The sequence below is a fragment of the Idiotropiscis lumnitzeri genome, chromosome 17, assembly GCF_059441095.1.
Source record: "Idiotropiscis lumnitzeri isolate Australia: NSW breed Sydney's pygmy pipehorse chromosome 17, RoL_Ilum_1.0, whole genome shotgun sequence".
Classification (NCBI taxonomy): domain Eukaryota; kingdom Metazoa; phylum Chordata; class Actinopteri; order Syngnathiformes; family Syngnathidae; genus Idiotropiscis; species Idiotropiscis lumnitzeri.
In genome coordinates this window covers 9775753-9800321 of record NC_142407.1, presented here as the reverse complement: position 1 = coordinate 9800321, position 24569 = coordinate 9775753, and the positions used below count along the sequence as shown (strand labels likewise).

Below are 24569 nucleotides of genomic sequence, written 5' to 3'. Positions count from 1 at the left end.
AAAATTAAATAAATGAATAAAAAATAACAATCCCACGCTGCCCACACACAAGTCATGCAATTGTACCACTACACTATTACTTTAAATGGTAAATAGACTGTCACTTGTATCGTGCTTTTCTACCTTCGGTACTCAAAAGCGCATCACACTAATTTACCTCATCTCCCTACTGATGAGAAAAATAATGCGTGTATTTTTTTTTAATGAATCGTTATCCAGAACATGCCTTTTAATTACCCATTGTCGATGTACATTTATCAAATGAAAATATTTTAAGGCGTTTCCGTTGTTGCTGTACAATCTTTAAATACAACAAATAAGGTACATATTTTTCTGTATCCTTTGTAGGCAATTAGCAAATAAGAAAGTCATTTTGAATAGGAGGATATTATTTCCAAAAATGTTATATTCTACAGAGGGGACTATTCTATTAAATTTGGGCCAAAATACCCTGCCAGCAAAGTGTCCATATTTATTCTATTAAATACTTTTGAAAAAAAAAATCATAAAATCACAAAGTGAATATCAAGTCTGATTGTGCGTGATGTCAAGTACTGTACACAACATTGCATAGCTTACATTTACATGCGCGAGAGTGACATGAAGTACACATTTGCAAGTGAGTCCTGTCCGTAATTAGACAAATAGTTAGGAAAACTGAGATGTAAACAAAACTTTACGATGATGTACATAGGTGCTATATGCAAATAATGTTCACAGTGACCGTACAGCAGCTGCTTCGCGTGTGCGTTTACACTTCAAATACACACAATAACCAATAATGAAAATTCATATTCAGATCACGGACAATTGTAAAATAGTGAAAGAAAAACACAATAATAGAAGCACATAATCCCATTTGAATGTGACATATAAAACGTACATACGAGATTGAATCTAAAAAACAATTTATCCAGAGATGAGCATTTCGTCCCTTGGACGGAACGGTCCGTCTGACCTTCCCAAACGGACGCCCATTTTATACAATAAAGCTCAAATATCATCCGGCCCGCGGGCCGTATGTTTGTCACCTCTGTGCTAGAGTGTAAAAAGAGAAGGAGAAAGCAAAGAAGAGAGATGTGTTCTGTGGAAGGAGATAAAATGAGAAGCACACCACCACACGCTTCATCATCTCGTCTTGAATAAGGGAGAAAGTGAAAGGACGGAAGGGTGCCCAGGTCGCGGACGGAGGACGCAGAATGGACCGGAAAAATAGGGTCAAGAGCCCATCAATGGATTTACCCCGTTGTTTTTTTTTCTATATGTTGTAATAAATGGAGTCCATGTGGTACATTGGGATTTTTTTCAATCTTGAAAAGATTGTATATTAAGACTTTCTTTCATGAAAAATGTCAGTTATGTCAGGTTTAAACTTTTTCCCCCATTAAATTTGGACAATTCTGACAATCCTGTAATATTACAACTTTGTTTTCATGTAAATATGGACTTAAATCCTGTAGCATTATTTTTTTTACCTGAAATATAATATAATATTAACAATATATTTTCATAGAAATGTTTGTTATTGATTTTCTTGTTCTTGAACAAACTTCATTTTCATAGTATAATTATGTTTTGGTCCCCATACTCTTTCATACCATTTGCAGAAAATCAGTGGATGAAAGACATGAACAAAAAATGTTTCAAATCCTTCCCTGATGTCTTTTGATGCAGGTCAAACCTCGGCGCCGTCGCGGCAGCGTTGCAACCTGACCACCAAGCTTTGGACGCTTTCCTGTACACCGTCCCGCCCACTTTGCTCCCACCCAACTTCGCCCTTGCCTCCTGAGCTCAGAGCCAGCGTTAGGACACCGACCGTCAATACCAAGAGCAGCACGCCCACCAGGACCACCGTCGCCTCGCCCATCTCCGCCCCGTCGGATGACGATGGGGCGGTGGAATCCGTGGCTAACAGCCGTTTGGAGCGATCCAGGGTGACGTGCATGATGTTGGTGCCGCGGTTGTCATCGGCGCCGATGCCCCCCGCGGCCTCGGGGTGGGGGGTTGGGACGGATCCACCGATGTGATGGTGGTCGCCACGCGTTGAGGTGACGGCATAGCGGCGGGATTCCAAGCTGCGCTTCCTGATGCTTCTGTTATATTTTTCCTCAGAGCGCACCATGTAGATGGTGTGAATGTACCACTCGTGACCCGATTCCACCTGAACCAAACAATCACACATGTAATTCAAAAGTAAAAAATATTTTCAAGAGGGACAAAAACAGAGAAGGTGAGTTTTTCACCAAATACTTTAAATTTAGATTGGCGGGGCAACACTGTACCTGGAACAAGGCCCAAGAGTCCAGTTTGAAGCCATCAGACCCGGGCTGCCTCACGAGCGGCATGGCGGACGGGTCGTCTATTGCCAGGACAGCATTAAAATCCACTCCACCGAAAACGCCCGCCTGGGTCTCCGGCTGGTCTTTGTCCTGCAGGACAGAAAAACGATCAAAAAAACTTCAAGGCTTCCAGGTAGTCCAGGAAATTCCTTTACAATGATTTTGAATCTGTAGAGCAGCGCCGGCGAATCGGCCAGGCAGCCGAATTCAAAGTTGCTGGGGTTGTACTTGGGGATGTAGCCGTCAGCTCCAGTGCACAGGAAAACTTTCTCGATGCTGCAGAAGAAAGAATCTCCGAGGTTCTGTACCGGGTCCACCACCACGCGACCGTATATGGTGTCACCTATGGGGAGGGTGGCGAAATATGAGCAAATAATATCGTATCATACTTAGGGAGGAGGGATCGTATCAAATTGTAGTATATCCATAAAGTGTGGGAATCATATCACATTGAGTAAATATTATCGTATCAGCGTCTGTGTTGCAAATTCCAGTGTGGGACCTAATACGGACCCCTGGGGGACACCATAAGTCAATTTACCTTCCGAAAAGGCGACATCGCTTTCCTGGCTGAAGCTGCTGTAGTTGCCAGAGAGCCACAAACTTCTTTTAGACAGCAGGAACAAATGCGTGTTTAGATCAAACTCCGCAGCCACAGCATCACTCACCTGAACACACACGCTAACGCTTAGCATAGTGACACAAGACTAAGTTTTCCCTTCGGCCTTACTTGCTGGAGTCGGATATCCACATCGAAGGTGACCGCTTCTCTGGGTCTGCACACGGGCGGCACTGAGTACTCCGTGTTCTGGGAGGTGGTGCAGGGGACCAGCTGGACAGCATAGGTCCCCGAGTAGTCTCGAACCTGCGATCGACGACAAGTCGTCAACGCTTCACCCGGTCGTACGTACATCGCGTGTACTTACCGCGAGGTCAGAGGTGAAGATCCACTGCTGCATGGGCTGGTTGAAGGTGGGCTCACTCATCACCAAGCTCAGGTTGAAGGTCAGACCGGGGTGGTCCGAGCTCATCACCATGGACGTCCCTGCCATGACAAATGGAACATTCACTGGCGACCGCTCCATTCTTCCTTTATATCTGCTCTACAGATGGCTGGCAACCAGTAGTGATGGGAAAATGAAGCTTCAAATGTGCTTCATGAACCAGTTGTTGTATTTTTGAGTCCTCTAGATGGCACTGTTGGTTTAAAAAACGGCAAGTCAGTGTGCTTTCAGCCCAATGTTGAACAGAGAGTGCCATCTACTGGAGTCCAAAAATACTACAACTGGTTCATGAAGCAGATTTGAAGCTTCATTTACCCACCACTAGCAACCAGCTCATTGTTTGGCTAAAAGTGCCCTGTGATTGACTGGCGTCTCACCAGATCCTTGAAGGCGTCCCACAGGGTGCGAGTGGACAAAGAGGCCCCAAAAGCGAGCTTTGGTGCGGAAGTTGACCACCAGGTGACCCTGCTGGTTGATGCGCATGCTGGTGGGATACAGCGAGCCTGTGTGACAAACGACAAGACAGATATGGTGTGATGCAAAAAACGGTTGACCGTCCAACCATTGACACCTATGCGCTACTAGTATTACTTCTGAAGTAATTATACAATGTCACGTGTATTAGTAATAGCATGCAGTTTTTCCTGGATGTAGTTGCCTGGACCAGGTCTTGTTGTACCGTGCAGCCGTGCCTGTGGAGGGCTGCCGATGCCGTCCTGCCACAAGATAACGGTGTCATACACAAAGGTGAGGTGCAGCTCGGAGCGGAGGTCAAAGTGTGTCCAGCTGCCAGGGCTCACCGCTGAGTGGAAGACGTAAGATACATAGAGGGGCACGCGGACAGTCACGTACGACTGCAAAAAGTTTAGGACCTGAACACAAAAACACACTTTGAGTCCTCTGCAATAACTGTAAATAAATTGTGAAAATGACATAAAAGGAATGACCAAAAAACAACAATAATACATTTAATAATTTAATAATAATAATGCAATAAACATTGGATTTCAAGAAGTGATTGAAGCCAACCTTTTGGATCAACAAAAAGTTCATTAAAATGAATCAGAAATAAAACAACTTTGTTATCCTCTCATGACAAAGACAATGCAAAATATGAAAAGAATTTCCCCAAAATGATTAAAAACTGTTAATTTATGAAAATTAATAAGACATAATTATTTAAAACCTAACGCCAGTTAAACGACTTAAATGTATTCCTCTCTGACAATGTCAGTCAAAAGCAATTATGAATATTTTGACTTTAAAGCTACCACTATTACTAATAATGGTTAATTCTTATTTATCATAAAGGTATTTTGAATTGGTTGTTAATAGATTTGATGCACGCGAGTCAAATGTACGAAAGTAACATCCTTTTTTTTTTTTGCAATACGTTTGAATGAGTTCTTCATTTTAATGTCAATCTAATTTTTAAGAAGACAAAACTGGTGGTCACCTGTCCGTCGATGGCCATGGTACCGCCGCAGTCATTGAGCAGCTGGGACATGCGGTGAAAGCTGCTAAACTCCCACAGGCAGGCGTCCAGCCGGAGGTTGCGGTACAAGCGCAGCGTGGCCTTGCCGCGCAGACCGGCGCTGAAGCGGTAAGGCGGCCATTGGCCCGTCTCATTCTGTCGTCCGTCGCTGGCCGCCGCGGCTTCATTGGAGTCCAGCAAATTGGAGCAGCGGTGGTAGCCCATCCGAGTTCCTTCCGGGCTCAGGGTCAGATCCAAATTGCTGAGGGGTCGCGTGGAAATCACCGGAAACATGCCTGCACAAACGCGCATCTCGTACCTTGTTGATGCCACTTAGCATTTATTCATCTTTACATTTACATTAGACAGATTACATATATCAATTTTTAATCTGAATTTATTGAATGAATGAAATTTCAATTTATAGAAATACTTTTGTGTTGCTAAAATTAGTTTTTTTTAATGGCAGTGTAGATTATTATTCACCCAATTGGTGGTAATCTGGAAAAATTGAATTGACCCACAGCACCACCTACCGTCCACATGTGGAATCGTGATGCTCACTTTGATGAGGTTGGGCTGTGTGGGCTCATCCGCGCCCGTGTAACGCATCCTGGCCGAGAAAGGCTGAGCACCCACCGTGCCCTCATTACGGGGAGGGCACATACCTTGATAACAAGGAAACACGCAAGCACATCTTCAATTACACTTCTGCATTGAAATGAGTGAGGATAAAGAATAAATGCCGTGTTGTAGTAATGTTTGTGTTGAAATATCCATTACTTAAAGAGTTGTATCATTGCAACATTGACACTATTTGTTCACACCATTCGCCTATTTTGTGTTGGAATTAAACCAGGAAATTTTAAGTCAAAGTGATGGGGGGTCTTTTGAATGCAAAGCCTGTAATTCATGTAGCAAATTAATCATTTTGCACGTCCAACGTTCTTTCCAAGATGTAACCCGAAACCCAATTTCTAAATTGTTTTATTTATACTACTTCACCATGTGCATAAAACCCCCCAAACAGAAAGTCCACCTGACCTTCGTCCCAGCTGACGGTGACGACGGGACTACTGAGCTCCAGGCCCTCGTCCCCATTGGAGTTGACGGCACGGGCGGCACACTGGACCCGCCAGCCCGCTTGGAAGTAGATTGAGTCCAGTGTAACGGCCTTGGATGATGTAAAGAAGGTGTCCAAATCCAGCTCCCGCATAGGTGCGGATACGCCATCAGACCCGGTGGGGGCGCTGACGAGCCAACGGTAGCGGGTTCGGGTGTCGTTGAAGCGCTCGCTGACGCAGAGGGAGCCCGTCTTGTCGTAGTTCGAGTGGCGGGTGTTGCAGGCCTGCAGGGTGGGGAAGGAGCGGTGCAGGCAAACCACGTTTACGTTCCAGAACTGCTCAGGAGACGAGAAAAATCCACGAAAATTGCACTTTTTCATATTGTACCAAACAAAAACGACAATGCATTGGATATAAAGAAATTAAACAGTTTTTCAACTTTTAATTTGTTTTGCTTCAATTCGGTGCACATTAAAATGCTCTTTGGTCACACTAGGTATTACAAGTCAACATAAAGGAGATCACAATCGTTGTTTGCACAGGGTCAAAAATACCTGTGAGTATTGTTGTATCTGTCTGCATATGTTGCGCCACAATTTGTGTTCATATATAAATTGCATAAAGGTTGTTAACACTGTGATGTTATAAATTATAGATTTACATGAAGCTAGCGGACAATACTTGTATCTCGAATGTTCTACTAAGAGCAGAAAAAAACCTCAGAATTGGGATTTACAAGTGCCTCACCTAATGAGTTTTTAAAGGGATCTTAGCTTGAAATTTGACTAGTGAACTGCAACGACTTCGTCACTAGATGGCGGCAGAGAGTTTCATAACATCCAGCCACCGTCCGCTCATGTTGCTGTAAAAGTTGAGTTTTTGTGCTGACGTTTTTTTTTTGTTGATTTAAAAATCCACAGCGTAGCAAGGGCACAAACGATGAACCGCAATACAGCGGAGGGATACTCTATTGACGGAACAGGAAAAGAGGGACTTTATTATTTTGGGCCTCTATATTTAGAAAGCTGCTAACGTGATCTGGCAAGCTTTGAAGTGTCTCTGATGCCTGCAGGTGAAAACACTCAAAGGCTCCATTCTGACAAGGCCGCTTCATTTCTGCTCCCCGGGGGTTGGCGGGCACACGCAAAACACACACGCGCGCACACGTACACGCATGCACGCACACAAGCAATTTCTTACGCACTGATTGACTCGCTACACGCTCTCAATCGCTCACCTACTGACACTCACACTCACTTGCACAGCGTTGCTCACTCACACACACGCACACACACATTCCTTACACTCTCAAACTCACGCGCAAGCACACAAACGCGCACAAGTGTGCACACGCACACGACCGCAATCATGCACGCACGCATGCACGCGCTCACTCTCTCAAACGCTCACGCCCATGCATACACATTACACATTCACACTCACAGTCCACTGAGTGAGAGCAGGTGAACTCACAGTGACACAGACGACCGGGTAGCCGGCGGGCGGATTCAGCCGCCCGGCGGTGGCAGCTGGGTGGTCATAATGGAGCAGCGAGACCACTTGAGGTGGGGAGGGGAAAGTGACGTCAGCCATGCTGGTGGCCTCCTCGATGTAAACCGTCGCTTTGGTGGCCTGCATCTCAGCCACCATGTTGTCATCGGGGTTCAGGTGCAGCGTGAAGGTTTCCCTCATCTCAGTCACGCCATCATACAGGATTTCTACCTGGATTACGTGCTCTTGGTCCCCCTGCTTGAACACAATGTCTGGACACACACACACACAGGCACACGCACGTGCACACGCACGCACACATTGTATCATTATGGAAAAAAAAACTTTGCAAGGGCACCACCCTTTTCCTGACAGTCTAGGTCAGACGTGGGCAAACTACGGCCCGGGGGCCACATGCGGCCCGTTAAACGTTTTAATCCGGCCCGCCGAACTTGAAAAAAATTAATTGAATAAACCTTGTTAATGTTTAAGTTTCTAAATGCTGTGGTGTGTCAAAGTCAGATATTTTGTTGTGATGCTTTTGTTCATTATCACCCGATGAGGTGAGGTTAGCAAAACACGACATAGATCTGCTCCTGGTCCGGCCCCTCTGTCAAATTTTAGAACCCATTGGGGCCCACCAATCAAAAAGTTTGCCCACCTCTGGTCGAGGTCCTCGTTGTAGACCAAAGGCGATAACGACGCACCTTGGGACACAGGCTGGTAGTCCTCCCCCGACACAGCCGAAACGTCCTTGGTGTGAACACGGACGATGGAAACCTTGGAGGTGTCGCCCAGTCGCACCACGGGGATCCGCACAAAGGACACGCCATCTTTCTCCTTGGGCTCACTGGCACTGAACTTGGTCTCGTAAAACCGGATGATTGGCTCTAAAGGAAGGTGGCGAGAAAATTTCCAGTGGAGTGGGAGAAGTCATATCGGCCAATCCTGGTTCGGGGAATCTTGATCTGACTTACTGTCAGCAGTGTCCTTGATTTTCAGCAAGGTCTCCCTCAGGGTCCCCAAAAAGGCACCAAACTGTGAGTCACTTCTTGGGCTCCCAAGGACCAACCAGAGCTCTTCCACTTCCTCGTATAGCGAGTCGTCCACCAGCAACAGCACGCAGGGTTTCTCCGTCTCACCTGGAAACAAAATGTCTTGATAGCACCAGGAGGATGATGACTGAGGTGACGGGTTTCATTCATAAGGCGGCAAAAAAAAAATAAATGGCATCGAACCCAGGAAGTACCAGGCGAGAAGGTGATGATGGATGCGTTGGAGTTTGGCCGCTCGTCAAAGTCGTGGTCGACCTGCGCCGAGCCCTGCCGGGTGTAGCATCGCACGGTGGATGCAAACCGCAAGTCGCCACTGCGGTGCACCGTCGCCACCAACTGGCCTTGGTTCTCCTCGCCAAAGTGGACCGACTGTCGGAACTGCATTTTGGGTACTGTCAAATAGAGGAAAGGAACTCAACGAAACCTTAACCTCAAGACAAATCTCCAACACACAAGCAATTTCAACAACTATTTCAACACCACATTCGCTGTCATCGCTCGTGTGTTTTTGTGTGTGTCACAGCTGGAGAGGCGCACACACAAATTCAACCTCCCCCCCCCCCCTTCCAGATTTTTTTTGAAGTGACGCTTTTCCTGAGGCGGCCGTTTCATCTTCCACGACGCTTTCAAGTGGCGAAAACAAGTGACAGGAGGAAAAGTTGATCCTTACTCACCCGCCCGTTCCTTAAAATCCCACACCATCCCAAAATATCTTTCTCTCCCTTTTTGCACTCGTCTCTTTCCCGTCATCAACTGTCAGCATCAAACACTCCGGATTGTTTTCTGCTCAACTCTTTTTCACGCCGTAACTGGGCCAGGCGCTGTTCTCATCTGTAACAGTCATCGCATTATTATCACACCCAGCGTGAGCTCCCCAAAAATAGCAGTCCCAAAACTTTTGTCCATATTCCATATCCAGAGCGGAGTAACAATATTTTCTGTCTACACTTGACAGTTTGTAATGCTTGCGCTGCCTTCCTGCCTCTTTTTAAATTCAGTTACTTTTAATTTGGTTTTAGAGCAGGTGTGTTGTTTGATTTTTTTCAAATGCGTCACCTTAGTTTTAACATTGTTTTTTTTTTTCTTTTTTTTTTTAAATCTATGGAGTATTTGTCTAATGCAGGATTTAAAAAGGGCCCACCAAGTATTATGTAATTATGTAAAGCAAACTCCAATTTTCAAACAACATTCCTTCTTCTCCACAAATGTTCAGCAACACGGAAATCAATCGATTTCAAATTAGCGCAAAAGCTCATGTATGATAACAATTGACAAAGACGCAAACCAAGGACATTATGGTTAGCTTTAGCTATACCTAAGACGCAGTTTCAGATAGTCATTTTATTTATTTACTATTTTAGTTTTTTAAGGAAGTGTTTTTTTTTTTTTGTCATTTTGCTCAAAAAATGTCAGCGTAGTAAGAACCACACGTGGCTCAATGAAACGTTCAATAATAATTTGAAATAAAAGTATAGTCCGAGTTTGACAGGATGGTGGTGGGCGCCGTGCCCGTGGCGGACCCTTGCGCCAAACCAAGAGACGCAACACGGAATGATTTGAAAAGTATTTCATTATCTTCTATGACATCATGTGACCTCCGCACTAATTATTTATGGCTGTCACTTGATGTTTTCTTCCAGTTATGCGAGTAAAATGGGAAAATTTTGTCACAACATGTAGGAAAAACATCTAAATGACGGCTGGTGTCATCTAATTTCCATCCTGATCATGAGACGGGCCTCGACGATGATGATGAGCGCAGCAAAATGTCACGCCTAACGAGGAGCATCGCGCTAATGAGATGCTTTGCTAATCCGCTCATTGTGAACGCGAATGACCTTTCAGTGGCTTTTAACGCAAAATCACAGCCTCACTCATGCTGCTGCTTTCGGATCGTTCGCCGCTGCTGTCTGCATTTTAAGGAGACTTCGATCCCACATGCTAAGTGCACGCAAACCAATTAACATGAATGGAATTAAATCTCACTAGAAATGTTTTTGCTTCTTTTTTTTTTTGTATTCAAGTGATGAAATTGTTTTATGAAAAAAAGGATACATATTCACCGCATAACCAATTTTATTTGTCTTATTAGTTATTTGTGCAATCAACGCAAGTCCAAAAAAATCAAAACAACAAGGTTTAGAAGTGCTAAGATTTTTTTTTCAAACAAAATCTCAAAATAACATTTTTATTTCTGGTACTTTTTAAAAGAATGCTATTTTTCCCCACCATTCTTTTGTTGGAGAAACTTAAAGTAATGTAAACTTATTCACTTACTTATCATATCATTTTGGAGGGACAAATTTACGACAAAATTTTACATCAGAGAAAAAAAAACATACTCGTGTTAATCTGTATCCTAATGATAACGATTTCCGAAAAAATTGCTTATCAATGATTTAATACTGATGCTGCGCTGATTTTGTGATAACGCTATGAGGTAAAGTCAGCCACAGTCCGGTATTTATTTGAGGTGAGGCATTTATTTATTCAAGTGGGCAACACACCTCCTGATTGATTCCTTCTCAAAATCAGAAACCTTCTTTAAGGCAATCTGGTAAACGCAACGGTTGCTTGCTGATGAAATAAACCCGTTTCTTGAGTTGAATGCTGCGTTGCCGTGAGTGTGGAGAGGTGAGGCGTTGAGCATCCATACCTGGCTGCGTGTAGCAGAGCACCATCAATTCCTCACTGAGGTCACCGCTGCGCTGGACGGGGATGGACAAGTGACCCACGTCCTCCTCCACCGACAGCACGGCCTCGGGGAAAAAGACGCTTGACTCTGAAGGCCAGGAAGCATTTTTTTTTCTTGTCAATAACCAAATCAGACTAAGAAGAAAAGACGATTTTCATCATGACTTGTGGGAGGGTCCAGTCAGGAAGGAGGTGGGTGCAGTAAAGGGAGAGGAAAGTGGGTGGTGGCAGGAGTGAAGTGGGGAACTTGGAGGGGAGGGGGGAGGCATGAGGAGTGCATGAGGAAAGCAGGATTGCTGTAGGGGGTGACACATTCTGCCCCCAAGGCACACACACACACACGCACGCACACGCCCATACACACACAGTCTCGCTGCTTTTTAGCCAAGTGGGTCAAGTTCACCTCCGCGAGGAAAACAGCGCCGTCACGTTCAATATTTCATGAGGGTGAACCAGAGGAAGCAAATGGGGGCACGTTCGCTTTCAATGTTCACCACAAAACTGAACACAAAATGTCTTCCGGCTTTCAATATCCAAACACAAGCCAGCCAATTTGGGGTTAAAAAAAAACTTTGACGACACACTTTCCAGCAATCAGTCAAAATTTCGTTGGTAGAAAATTCCAATGGCTGTTAATTGTGATCCAACAATTTCCCCCCGAAAATTATTCTCATTTCCGAATGAATATGCATGAGAAATGAAGCAAAGTCAAATGTGCGTTGCAAGTGTGTCCGTAAGTGGCTGAAAAACTATATGAGGGCCCCGTCCGTCTATGTGCATAGCAAAAAAAAATTAAATAAGAAAATAAATAAATTAATTAATTAAAAATAACGACATCCATTTAAACACACCTGATATATATTTGCACTCATGAAAATGACTATAAATGGCAGCTTTTTTAACAGAAGAATTACATTTTTAATTCCTTCGGTATACATGGTAAATTTGTTGAATTGACGTTTGGCTTCTGGAAAACATTTTTTTTTGCTTTTGACCCAAAAAGTTTGTGACACCCCCCACAAATAAGGACTCGATGTTCTTTCAATTGACCAGCTGCGTTTGTTTCTCGTCTCCTTCAGCCTTCAGGTTATCTCTCGTCGTTATTACCCTTTTATTTATTTCTTTATTTTTGTCTGCGGCCGGAGCATATTTCTGCACCAAGTTGAAACATCTTCAACTTAACAGCAAGCCTGCCGTTCTTCAAGTTTTTCTTTTTCTCTTTTGAGTGGAATGTTTTGGAGTTTTTTTTTGTTTTGTTTTTTTTGCACGCCATAAAGTGAGCTGATGTTCCATCCCGTTGCTTCGCGCTCTCATCATCAGTCTTCTTGTGTCGGACTTTGTCTCCCCCGTGACTTCATTACTCACTGGCCTGTGAAGATTGTCTTATGTGACAGAGACGCGTCACCCCGAGCCGTGCTTTGGCTTTGGAGGCGAACGTACGTCCGCAGGGCAGCCACAGCTTCGCTTCGGCCCAAAGTGTAACAAGTCCCGTGTTGTTTTCAATTAAAAAGCATGTCCAAGTGTAAAACTATCCTCCTCTTTCTTACTTTCTGATGTAGTTTTAGACAAAGTTTTTGGCAGTGTTGGTAAACACCCCAGATTGCTGTTCCAGTGAGTTTGCCATTTTTTAGTGCGGTTGAAATGTGCGGTGTTCCTCATCATAGTCACAGAATTTTGGGAGAAACCTATCCTTCGATATTCACTCCCAAAAAAAAAAAAAAAAATCACCTATTCTCTATTTTGGTGCTCGGCCAAAGCTCTGTTTAACATAAAAGCAGTTCTTTGCTGCCATCTTGTGGCATCTTACTGCCGATGAACTATGTTGAGGTTAAGCACGCAATGTGTGAATGATTCCAAAAGTATATACAATTTTGTTTTCACATTTACTACCTTTTGGATTATTCAAATTACAATATTTTTTTCAAAGTTAAATTCTGTCCTTTTTTTTTGGTAATTATTATCCAGAATTGATGTGTATTTATCCTAATCATTTTGTACATTGCATTAGCCTCCCTCTAGGAGCGTCGGGCAGCTAATCTCTGCCAAACCATTGACTTTGGTTAGCTTTCATCTCACTTAGCTTCTCCTTTAGCATTTTGAGACAGCTATCCAAAATTGATAGTTTTTTGCTTTAGTTCTCACCATCACGGGGGTCCAGGATCTCCACAGTAGCGGCTGCGGGGAATTCCAATGCTGCCTTGATGGGCGCAGACAGAAGGATCTGAAAAGTCTCAGTCCGCTCGTACTTGCTGTCATCGAGGATCTGGACTCGCCAGGAGGCCCTGGTCTGGCCCGGGTTAAACTGGACCTGCCTCTGGAACTTTCCCCGGAAGTCCTGGTCCGTCTTGGCGCTGCCGTCCTGAGTACCGATGCCTGGAAAGAACAGCAGAAGATGTGCTGGCTTGAACATTTTGGGGTTTGACTTCCCCTTTAAGATTTTTACTGAACCAACGGTCTTCTTATGGTGAATGACATCAAACGCATGTGGAAGTACAAGGGAAGGTGATGGTAGAAGGATGGAAGGGTTATGAGAAGACAAGGTTACGGTTTGAAGGCTGCACTTGGCTACAGTTTCGGGTTTCCAGCTAGGATTAAGCCTCCTGAAAAAGTTTTGTCCTTCAAAGTAAGGTTTAAAGTCAGGGTTAAGCTTTGAAATGACAGTTTCAAGATCGAATTATGGCTTTAAGGTAGAGATTTAGAGTCACAGATCCAGTAAAGCTTCAAGTTAGAGTTTAAAGGTTAAAAGGTTTCAAAACAGTAAGGTGCTAATGGTGGCTAATGCTAATTTGCTCATCAGTGACTGCGTTGTTGCTCATTAAGTCAAAAGTTCATCAAGGGCGAATGAAAAGGAAGTCACTGATTGGTGGCGGAGTCAATGTATAAAGTGAGCGGCTAAATGGGCAAATATTTGCCACCTGAAGGTGACCGTACAAATGAACACATTTTAGGTTCTGATTTATGCGCACCTACGAAAGAGGTGTCACCCAGGTAGCCTCTCCTCCTCAGCAGCACCTCCACAAAGACGTCGTCCTCGCCCTGGCCCTCGTCCACCACGTACGAGTCCTTCTCCAGCGAGATCCAGCACCAGTTAGCACCGAACCACTGGCCCGTCAGCTTGTTGCCGCCTGACTCGCGTGCGCCGCCACCAACAACAAAAATGAACAACTGAGCGGTCATCTAAACTCACTTACTCGACCGTACACACTTAACAAATATACAAACCAAACGAGCTCAACCATCCAGTTAATCGCCATTTAAGAGCGTGTGATGTCTGAATAGAAGTGTGCGGGAGTGTGCATGTTACACTATGCGTGTTATTTTGAATATGAATATCATCGATACGCGTGTTTTTTTCGTGTTCGTCTGTATGCGTGTGCGTTCGTGTGGCTTTGCGTGTGCTTTTTTTTTTTTTTTTGCCCCAAATTGGCCGCGAGGCTTGAAGCAAACGCATAATCTGCGCCGCAATTCTCATTTGCGCTTTGTGGCTCCTCGCCACCACACTGGTGAACTTTTCACCTCGCGACAACACTTTACTTCTTCTTTTTTTTTTCGCTTTCGTCGTCTGTTAGTTTTTCTTTCGTTACCCTCAATGCAACCCTTAAGACAGGTCAAGCGTAAATTTGTGTTATACATAATGGAAGCATGTAGCTGACACTCACGCACGCACGCACGGACGCACACACGCACGCATTCATAATTGATCAGGTTGGATCTTAAAAAATTGACGACTTTCCTCCTGCCCCAACCTTTTCCTCCCCCGACCTTTCTCACTGTCTATTTCAATAACTATTTTATAGAGCAGGTTTGTCTAACATTCTAAAGTTGAAATGTCCGTTGGCTAACAGAGACTCTAAATTGTCTTTGAGCATTGTTTTTACCCCAAACTGTGAATTTGCCTTTTTAAGACTAAATTGTCTTTGAAGTTTCCCAAAGGGCGCATGCTGGCTTATGTTTGGTTTGTTGAAGAATGTACAATTTTCTTTGGCAGTTTCCTGGGAAAAAAATTCGTCATGGTTAACAAAGCCTTAAAAATGTCTTCAATATTGACCCCAAAACACGTTCGTTGAGCCTAAGGGAAGAATTTGATGTTGACCGAAAGTTACATTTTGCCTTTGCGTCACAAAACATTTGACATTTTTTGCTTAACGGAAAATGGTTTTAGAATTTTCCAAAATGCACACATTAGCTGTCATACCAAAAACCAAAAATCTCATCCATCCATTATCCGAGCCGCACATTCTGTGCGTTTCGTGAATCTTAGCGTCTCGCCTAAAGTCATTAGCGACGGAAATAAAATCTCAGCGACCCGTTTTGCGCCACATAGCTGTTTTTGTGGGGGTTAATGCCTTGCTGGGGGGCACGTGAGCGCACCCTAGGTGAAACTAAAATAAGTGCGCCCGCCCCCCGGGCCACCAAGTGATTAAAATGTTCATTGTACTTCCTACAGTCACAAGCAAAGTTGTCGTGAGGCGTTTAATGATGCTCAGGTTTTTTGTAGCACCTCGAGCGCAGCTGACGGGAGCCGCAAAACTCCCTCAGGTGTGCGAGTGCGCGTGTGAGTGAACGCTAACACCCAGAGGCGTTGAGGTGTTATGCTGCGGGCTGACATTTCTGTTGCTATCTCCTTAATATGCCTTCCTATTCTCACCGGATGCCATAAAAGCGCCGGAGCAGATTTATGTTTTTTTATTAAGAGGCTAGCAAAAATGTAACGCATATACAATTCCTGCAGGTTTTTTTTTTTCATGTGGCATGGCGTGGAGAGGAGGGTTGCAAATGAGCTATCACTTTGTCACGCCTTTGTGATGAAATCTAAATGAAAAATGCACCTTGAATGAAACAGCAGGTAAATCTGAATTATTGCCTTATTGGTATCGGGCTTATATTAAGGTATCAAGTACTCATGCTGCCGATACCAGCCACCGATACTTAGGGCAAAGAAAATCGGACATCGACTAAGTCCTCCTATGCATTAGTTGGCGCGATGGTGCGGCAGTTTGATACGTCAGCGAATCATCATCTGCGTCAGAAAGATTTTGCTCACAATTTTTTTCGTCGTCAAATTCAATGAAATAATAAAAAAAATCTAAAGAACCTGAGGTATTGCTACTTTTTATTGCTGGGTACTCAAAGAAATTGTTTAGGAAACACGTAATTCTTGATGTTTAGGAACACAAGGCCTTCAAATTGGGGAAAACAAAAATGTTATGTAGGTCAAAAACTCAAAATTGTCTTTGCCGTTTACGAAAGCTAACACCTAACCTCTCCGTGCCTGTGTTTTTTTTTTCTTTTTTTTTGGAAGTCTAACGTGCTGTTCTGAAGTGGAACGTGCCGGCTCCACGGGGTGTGGCCTGCAGGCACCAAAAATCCGCTTGTTCGTGGCAAACTCAGCATCGCCGGGTTAATGAGAGAGACGAGCAAGCAGGAGACGAGGGCGGCCCTGCAGGCACGAGCTTGTCAGCACCAGTCGACACTCGCCTCCCACATCCTCTTCTTTTTGACGCAATCGGATAAGATGACTAAAGGCAACATGTAAATTTCACGTCTTAAGCTGCGGAAAGTAAAAAGCGGAAAGCCAGGAGTGCATGCGGGACAAATTTGGGTCATTTAAAGTACTTTTACGTTAAACTCTGCTACATTCCGAATTTTTATCTTGTGGAATATTTTTTTTAATCTGAAAAAGAATTCGATTTTTTTTAATTAAAATACTCTGAATACTCTAAACACTGTTATATTCGGAAATTGTGATTTTTGAAATATATTTTGAATTTTTGTAAAACATGTTTTTTGGTAATAATGATTTTTTTCCCCTCTCTGAAATGTGAACTTATTCATTTAAAATTGTAGCTGTAACATTCCGACTTTTCATCCGAAAAATATAACTCAATTCTCCCAATTTGCACTTTTTTTCTGTTCTTTTTTAAATATAAACAATGTTCAGGTTTCTTCTGCTGAAATGCGGACATTAAATTCTTGTTTGTCGTGGTCATTTGCAATGCAAGAAGTGCTCTTACCGCGATCTTCCACGCTGAAGCCAAAGACGTCGGACGTGGCGTTCTCTTCTTTGTGCAGGACGTAGCATACGTTCAGATTGTCGATATCGGCTATGACAAAAAACAACGTCAGAGCCAAGGCAAACGTGAAACTGGTACACAATGTGGGCAAAAGTGTTGGGAGACCTCTAGGAAGTGATTTTGGGGTCATTGAAGGACATGAGAGTCCATTGGAATTTCATGCACTACTTAGATCCCACCAGTAGAGGCGCTGTTTTATTGATTACTTGTTAAATGATGCTGGTGGGATTTTGGAAAATATTTTGTCCTTCCTCATCAAACATTTTGCACATCAAGACCCTTATTTTAAAAAAAAAATTGCTGAGAATTCTTCTCCCGGACTGCCTCGCCTTCCCTCAACAAAATCATTCAAGTGGAGAAAGAAGCATGTGGGTCAATAATAGATGGTGGCCTCTCTGAAGTGAGAGCTCGCAATTGACTGAGCGACTCTCACATGCCCTGCGCTTGCATTACCTGACTCGCGTGGCTGCAGGCGACCAACCCGTCAACGAATCACAGTCATTTGCGGACAAAAGAAAGCAGAGCTATGTCCAAATTGTCCATTTGGACTGGAGTCCCAATAGTTTTGCGTTCATGTGTGTTAATACCAATTCAAATATGAGAACCACCGTCACACGGTGAAGTGAAATATTCAAAAGAAAAGTCTCACGGGTGAACAAACACCAGCACGTTGTCGCTTTCACCCCAGTGATTTTGGTTACGAGATGTTTTAAGTCAGAATATTAAAAGAATAGTCATAGTTTTAAAAAGAACAAAAACTCAATGTTACCAGAAGTTTATTTTGAGAGTAAAGTTTTGTTTTTTTAATATTTAAAAAGTCAGAAATTAGAATTTTTTTTTTTTTTTTTTTTTAGATCAATTGACAATTTCCTCCTTGTACAACTCATTTTTGAGCCATTCTGATGACAGACGCATCCAACGACGGCCCAAAAAAGAACAAAAAGCTAAGAGCTTAAAATAAACTTCAATAAAGTTGAAAGTGTTGCTCTGAAACATTTTTTTTGTCAGCAATCATATTAAGAAATGCGCTATACAAAAAAGCTGTATTGTATTGTGTTGTTTTTTCTAACATCCGATGAGCAAGAAAAGGTTTCCTTTGAATAGCAAAATTTAAAAGCAGCCTCAATTAGACTTCAATTCAGGAAGTACTTGACATATGTAAGTTCAGTCTTCCATAACATAGCGCTTAGCGTACCTTGACTGAAGCTGTCTACAGAGTTGTTCCCACGGCCCAGGTTGACCAGGTACCCACGCATGGGCGGCGTGGTGACTCGGAAGACCAGCGCCGCCGGTTCGCTATCACGGTTTACCGCCCTCAGATCCTTCGGTCCGATAAAGAAGCCCAGGTGGCCTGTCAGTAGGGTCTTCAGCGTGTGACTGGCCTCGTTCACCACAATCTGTGGGATGCCGTTATCCACAGACACCACGGTGATCTTCAGGGTCTGCGGCCGGCGTGTCGCCAAGATAGTGTCAGGGAACACGTAGAAATCCAAGTGCGAGCCGTCCGTCACGGTGAAAGCGAAGGAGTCCTCTGAGGCTTCAGTGCCGTCATGCACGTAGCTGATGAGGTTCTCATTGAGATTCTGTTGGGTGAAGACGACGACCGGTTTGGATTTGTTGAACAGGAGTTTTCCATGGACTGGAAACTGGGTGATGATGAACTCAAGCAACTTCTCCGCAGTGTCCTGGTCCTCAGCGGTGAGCTCGAACGGCGTGATAAGTTTACTGTGGCCCTTAGTCACCCAAAGCCCATTTATCTTCACCACAGGTTTTTTGCTCTCCACTTCCAGGATGGAGACCCAAAAGGTTCTGAAGATTTGATTGTAGCCGTCGCTGACTTCAAACTCGAAGCTGTCCATCTTTAGTTCGTCATCTGCTGTGTGGATGTAGTATATCTTGCTTCCGGCCAGTTGCAGCTGCGTGAATGACACGATGGGTACCCCGGGGGCATCCGTGCACTCCAGGTGGCCCTGCACGGACGCTCTGGTGATGGTAAAGACCAGGTTTTCATCAGGGCTTTTGAGATTGGTGGTGCTGAGGAGGTCGGTGGTAAGGGTGACGTGACCACCTTGCTTGAGGGACACACCCTGGCTGACCACATCGGGGAAAACCATGTCAATGTTGTCCACGCGGATGTAGAAGTAGCAGTCGATCAATGGGTTGATTCCATCCGTCACGTCAAATTTGATCAAGTCTCGGATGCCTTCCTGGGCATGATGGGCATAAAAAACAAGCCTTGCATCCACTTCCGCTTGCGTGAAGTTGGAGCCCAGTGTAATGTTCTCCGTAGTACCAAGGGGGGTTCTCCTCTGCAGGAAACCCCGACTAGGTCCAAAACGGATGACGTACATGAGCGAACTGTCATCTGAATCCAAATCGGTTGCTTTAAGGACTTGCCCATCAATGGTTTTGGTTGCCCCGACATCCACACCCATGCCATTGTTGATTTGCATCCAGGGGGTCTCGTCATCAACTGCCATTATATTCACCACTGCGGTCTTCCGCACCGAGAACTTCCCGTCGGTCAGGATGAGCTCAAAACTGTCCTCCGTCGTTTCAGAGTCGTCGTGTACATAAAAGATGCTTGAGGCTTCCCGGATCTGCTCCAGAGTGAAATTCTTCACCAAGATGGATCCAGAGGGCAGCTGGTTCAAAATGACGCCGTGTTTGGGCGGCATAGATATGATGAACGTCAGTTCGTGGGCTGGCACATCGGCGTCATGCCCGTTCACCACGGCGCTGTCCAACGCCACCTTCATGCCCTCCATCACAATGATCTCCCTCAAGAACATTTCTGGCGGCTCATCATTGGTGGCCACAATTAGGATGGAAAAGAAGAGCTTCTCAGAGAAGTTGATGCCGTCTGAGCACCAGAAGCAGAACCGATCGCTCACCGGCTCCACGCCTTTGTGAATGCTCTGCACATAGAATATATTACCTGCCGAGATGTCACCAACGGTGAAGGCGCTAATGGGGGTGCCTGACCCGGACGTTTTCGAAGTGGGTGCAGGCGCGATGTTCTCCACGTAGCCTTTGTGTGGTTGCACGATGATGGTGCACAAGATTTCTTCCACAGGAGTGTCGGTGTCATCGACATTCAAGTGCTGTGGACCGATGGCATTTTTGGCTCCTTCCAGGACGCGGAACTGCACCCCGACTCCGACCTCAGGGGCCTGGCTGTCCACGGGGAGCACAGTGACTCGCACGTGGACAGGGTTGCCACCCACTGACCAATCATCTGACCTGACAGTAAGGGTCAACGTGAAGCCGTCCTGGCGAGAGGTGAGCCCGATCTCACCGCCGGTGTGGGCATAGACTACCACGCCGTTAATGACGTCTGCCTGCGTGAACCTGCTCGCAGGCAGACCTTTAACTAAGATCCTCCCAATGGTCGGTGGATCCTCCAGGATGAAAACCGACTGGAGATCGTCCGTGTCGTCGTTGCGGCCTTGGATGATGTTGGCAGTGATCTTCGTGACGCCGTTTTCCAGAACGTCCATGCAAGAGCTGACCGTCCCGGCGGGGAGGCTGAGAGTCTGAGCCTCTTCATTGATTGGCATCACGTGGACTTTGACCATCACACTCACCACATGTACGCCGTCGCTGACGTCCAGATGGAAGTCATCACTGGCTGTTTCCTCGCCGCTGTGGCTGTATGAAATCCTGCCTTCTGAGAGGTCCTGCAGACCGAATGTGGCTTTTTCAGGCACTTCAGCAAATGCTACTTGGATGGTTCCATGTTTGGGCAGCTGACTAAGCCTGAAGGTAATGGTTTGACTCTTCGTGTCAGCATCTGCAGCGTTGAGCTCAGCAAGGGTGACAATGTGCATGCCACCTTCAAATACAGCAAAACCTGTGTTGGTGATCTGTGGTGGCTTGTTATTAATTGGCTGGAGGTAGACCGTGAACACTCCCTCCACACAGTTTCCCGCTATGTCCTCAACTGCGTATCGAAACTGGACTATGTGCGGTGTGATGCCCAGCTCCGGGTCGGGCGGGCTGTACGCAATCTTGTGGTGGTTCACTTGAGCTTGCGTGAACTTGGTCACTTCGACCTCAGGGCTGTCTGTCAGAACCAAAGAACCAAAGATAACTGGGTGGTTTTCATCCGTGTCTGTCGGCGGTTGTAACACCGTGTATTTAAGGTCGCAGTCTTCAGAGTCCAAATCCGTGTAGCACAGGACTTCTTTGCTTAACGGAGTAGGCTTGTATTCCTTCACTGTCATCTGTAAGGTGGTGCCGGGGTGCAGCCCGGGTGAGATATCATCGATGGGCAACACCCGGATTATAAATGTAGCCTTTCTTGACTCATTAGGCGGGTCGTTGTCATCCTGGACAGTAAAGACAAACTGGTCCATAACGGTATTGAAGTTGTGAGGACCCACATGCTCGTAAAACAGCTTCCCATCCGTGATGTCCTTCTGGAGCCACTCCCGCACCTCCTTCTCATAGACCTCGTCCTCGGAGTTGAATTTCCATGAAGAGGGGTCCTCCGGGGCGTCGGACTGCCTCAGCAACAAAGTGCCAATAGTAGAAAACGGGGGGACCAATGTGAATTTAATTGTGGAGTCCTCTGAATCGATGTCAGCTGCACTGAGTGCGAAGGGCGACAGAGTCAATATCTGTTGCTTGAACAGGACCAGGCCGGTGTTGACGTTGATGATGGGTGGCTCGTCGTCGGTGGGCACCACAGTGATGGGGAAGAGGAACTCCACATGGTGTTTGCCGTCCGTCATCATAAACACGATGTTGTCACTCTGTGTATCACTATCGTCGTGCTGGTACACCACCGTGCCTGCGACCAGGTCAGCAGCTGTGAAGCTGTCCCTGTACGATCCCCGTACCAGCAGGATGCCATGGCGCAACCTGTTCACCACCGTGATGCTCACCGCCTCCAGATTGTCCTCGTAGCTTATCTCCAGGTTATGATCTGTCACCAGGGGACGGGATTGGCCCTCGTATAGTAGCTGACCGGCGTTGCGGGTCACCACCGGCGCCAGCGAGTTCATTGGTTTTACTACGATCATGAATGCAAAGGTGTCCGACACAGCCCCCTCTGGGTCCACCACTTCAAACTCTAATTGGAAGATTTGTTCTGTGTCGGCATCCAGTGAGGGCGGCTTGTAAGCGATCTTGAGGTCCTGCAGGTCCCGCTGGTAAAAGGAGGTGATGGGCAGGTTCTGGTCGTCTGTGCTGACGATGTAGCCCTCCTCGTAAGAGAGTGGCAAGGTGATGTTGAAAATCAACTCCTTTGGGTCTGCCTCTGCATCATCCGCGGCAAGCATTTCGGGTGTTAGTGCCGTCATGACAAACTGGCTCACCTCCATCATCATCATGGCCACAAAACTGGGGCTGGGAACCGTGTTCTTCTGGCCCCCGCAAATTTCAACCATCAAGTGCAAATGCTCCTGCTTCACCAAGTTGCCTTCTCGGTCCCGGAGCTCCAGTATCATGGGGATGTGATCCCGGTTGGGTGATGCACCCTGGAACGTATGCTCGTAGCGTATGCCAGCCCGTGTTAACTCGTCGCAGTCCATAGTCTGGGACAGTTTTCCACTGTCCAGCAGTCGTCCATAGCGAGGCAGAGTGTTCTCGCCTAGCAATGACATCACCCCGCACTTGTACACCTCCCGGTCATAAGTGAAGTCCAAAATGTTTCGGTCTATGGCATTGCTAATGCCCCTCAGGTGGGTGACAGTCAGCGGCATGTTCTTGGTGAGCAGCTCCAGCTCCGTAAAGACCACCTCCACTTCAATCACGAATGGAATGACAACGGTCTCGGTGTGCGCATCGTAGCGCAGCTGCAGCCGCACCCGATCCAGCGCCGGACTCCTGGACCCGTAGTGAGTGTATGTGACATCCCTGGGGCCAAATTCACACGGGAACTTCTTGGGCGAGAGGCGGCCGGGGCGCTGTGCGAGCGGGTTGTTGTCCAGAACTGTCACACTGCAGGGGTTGCCTGGCTGCGTCTGCACCACCAGGTCGTTGACCGGGTCCACAAACACTGTCCGGCCCAGCGGCACGTGGATCCGGTTGTTGGCCACCAGGATGGCGTCCTCAGAGAGTTCGGAGCGCAGTGCGTAAAGCGGTGTTTGTGTGTAAAGCTGCGGGTGAGTGTGAAGCTGAACACGTGCTGCTGAGAGGCAGAGGATGAGAAGTTCACACAACATCACAGCAGAGGACATAAAAATTGCACAGTTGGAAAAGAAAAAGCCTCCAGGCGAGCGAGCAGGCAGCGTGCATCCACGCCGGCTGACGTCCCGGCACTCTCAGTATGCAAGCAGCGCACCACACTTTTAACTTGAGGTGCTCAGGGTTAAGGAGGGGGTGATGAGTAAGAAGGATGGTACGCCTGCCCCCTCCCGTGCAAGCACTGGAAGGACAAAGAGGGCTCCAATTGGCCAAGCATGGATGTCACTCCCAAACAGGAGGCGTGGTCTCACTCTCATAAAAGATAATGTAATCTCTTATTTGAAACACATGAATGTAGAATAACACAGTGAAATTACATCAAGACTCAATGAGGACATTTGGGGAAATAATGTAAGTGTTGCAAATGAGTAAATTCCTTAAATAATTAAAGAAGACATTATTGCAATTTACAATTGATGTGAGAATAGTGAGCCTTAAGTGGTAATGCATTACTAAATTAATATTAATCAAGGTTCATGGAACAAATGATAAATTAAGTAATGTATTTATGATTTATCAAAAAAAAAAAAATTTTTTTTATCAGTGTCAAAAATAGATTTAGGCTAACATAAATATCATCTTGGACTCAAATGTGCTTTTATTTGTTGACAGGTGTTATACTGCTTTTCGAGAGTTTTTATTGATATCCTTTTTTTTTACTGCAGCTGTTCATTTATTTCTCTAAATAGCAATTCTTTATTGTTAAGCACCTACAATGCTCTCCAAAAATATTGGCACCCCTGGTTAAGATTTTTCTCAATAACTTATTTTTTAAACTAATAAAGGACCAAAATAAATATGAACATAAATTAAAATAAAATTCAGTTAAATTACATGTAAAAAAACGAAATTATAATATATAAATATTAAAAAATAAAACAACGCAGATAATATAATGCTGCTGACGATTGTTGCTGGTTTCATACTCCCTTGTGGTACTTACCGTATGCATCGGTCCATCGTTAAACGTACCAGCAATGTGGTACAAGTTATAGCTTCCTACAAGACACATAATCTGCAATTAAAGTGTGCCAGCAGCCCCACCCGCTTTGCTTCCCTCACACACATACTCAAAATGTGCAAAGACAAATTCACGTTAAATAAAGTAAAACTACTCACCGTCGTGAAGGCGTACAGCGCATAACAGAAATGGGAAGGGGATTTGATGACCACCTCTGCCAC

At 45.4% G+C, this 24569-nt stretch overlaps 1 protein-coding gene across 1 annotated transcript; it reads right to left on the bottom strand.

The window, feature by feature from the left end:
* Positions 1 to 452: 452 nt before the first annotated feature.
* On the bottom strand, positions 453 to 23440 carry LOC148320121 (FRAS1-related extracellular matrix protein 2-like). The gene is made up of 20 exons (XM_088279374.1): positions 18391 to 23440; positions 17136 to 17225; positions 14088 to 14246; positions 13264 to 13494; positions 11084 to 11209; positions 8622 to 8819; positions 8350 to 8514; positions 8080 to 8262; positions 7355 to 7644; positions 5862 to 6165; positions 5354 to 5485; positions 4800 to 5113; positions 4023 to 4215; positions 3721 to 3846; positions 3266 to 3384; positions 3070 to 3204; positions 2881 to 3007; positions 2495 to 2682; positions 2283 to 2429; positions 453 to 2161 (listed from the first exon to the last, which is right to left on the bottom strand). Exons 1-20 carry the CDS (start codon positions 23378 to 23380, stop codon positions 1676 to 1678), a joined length of 8703 nt encoding a protein of 2900 aa, XP_088135500.1. The 5' UTR covers positions 23381 to 23440; the 3' UTR covers positions 453 to 1675.
* Between the last annotated feature and the right edge of the window lie 1129 nt (positions 23441 to 24569).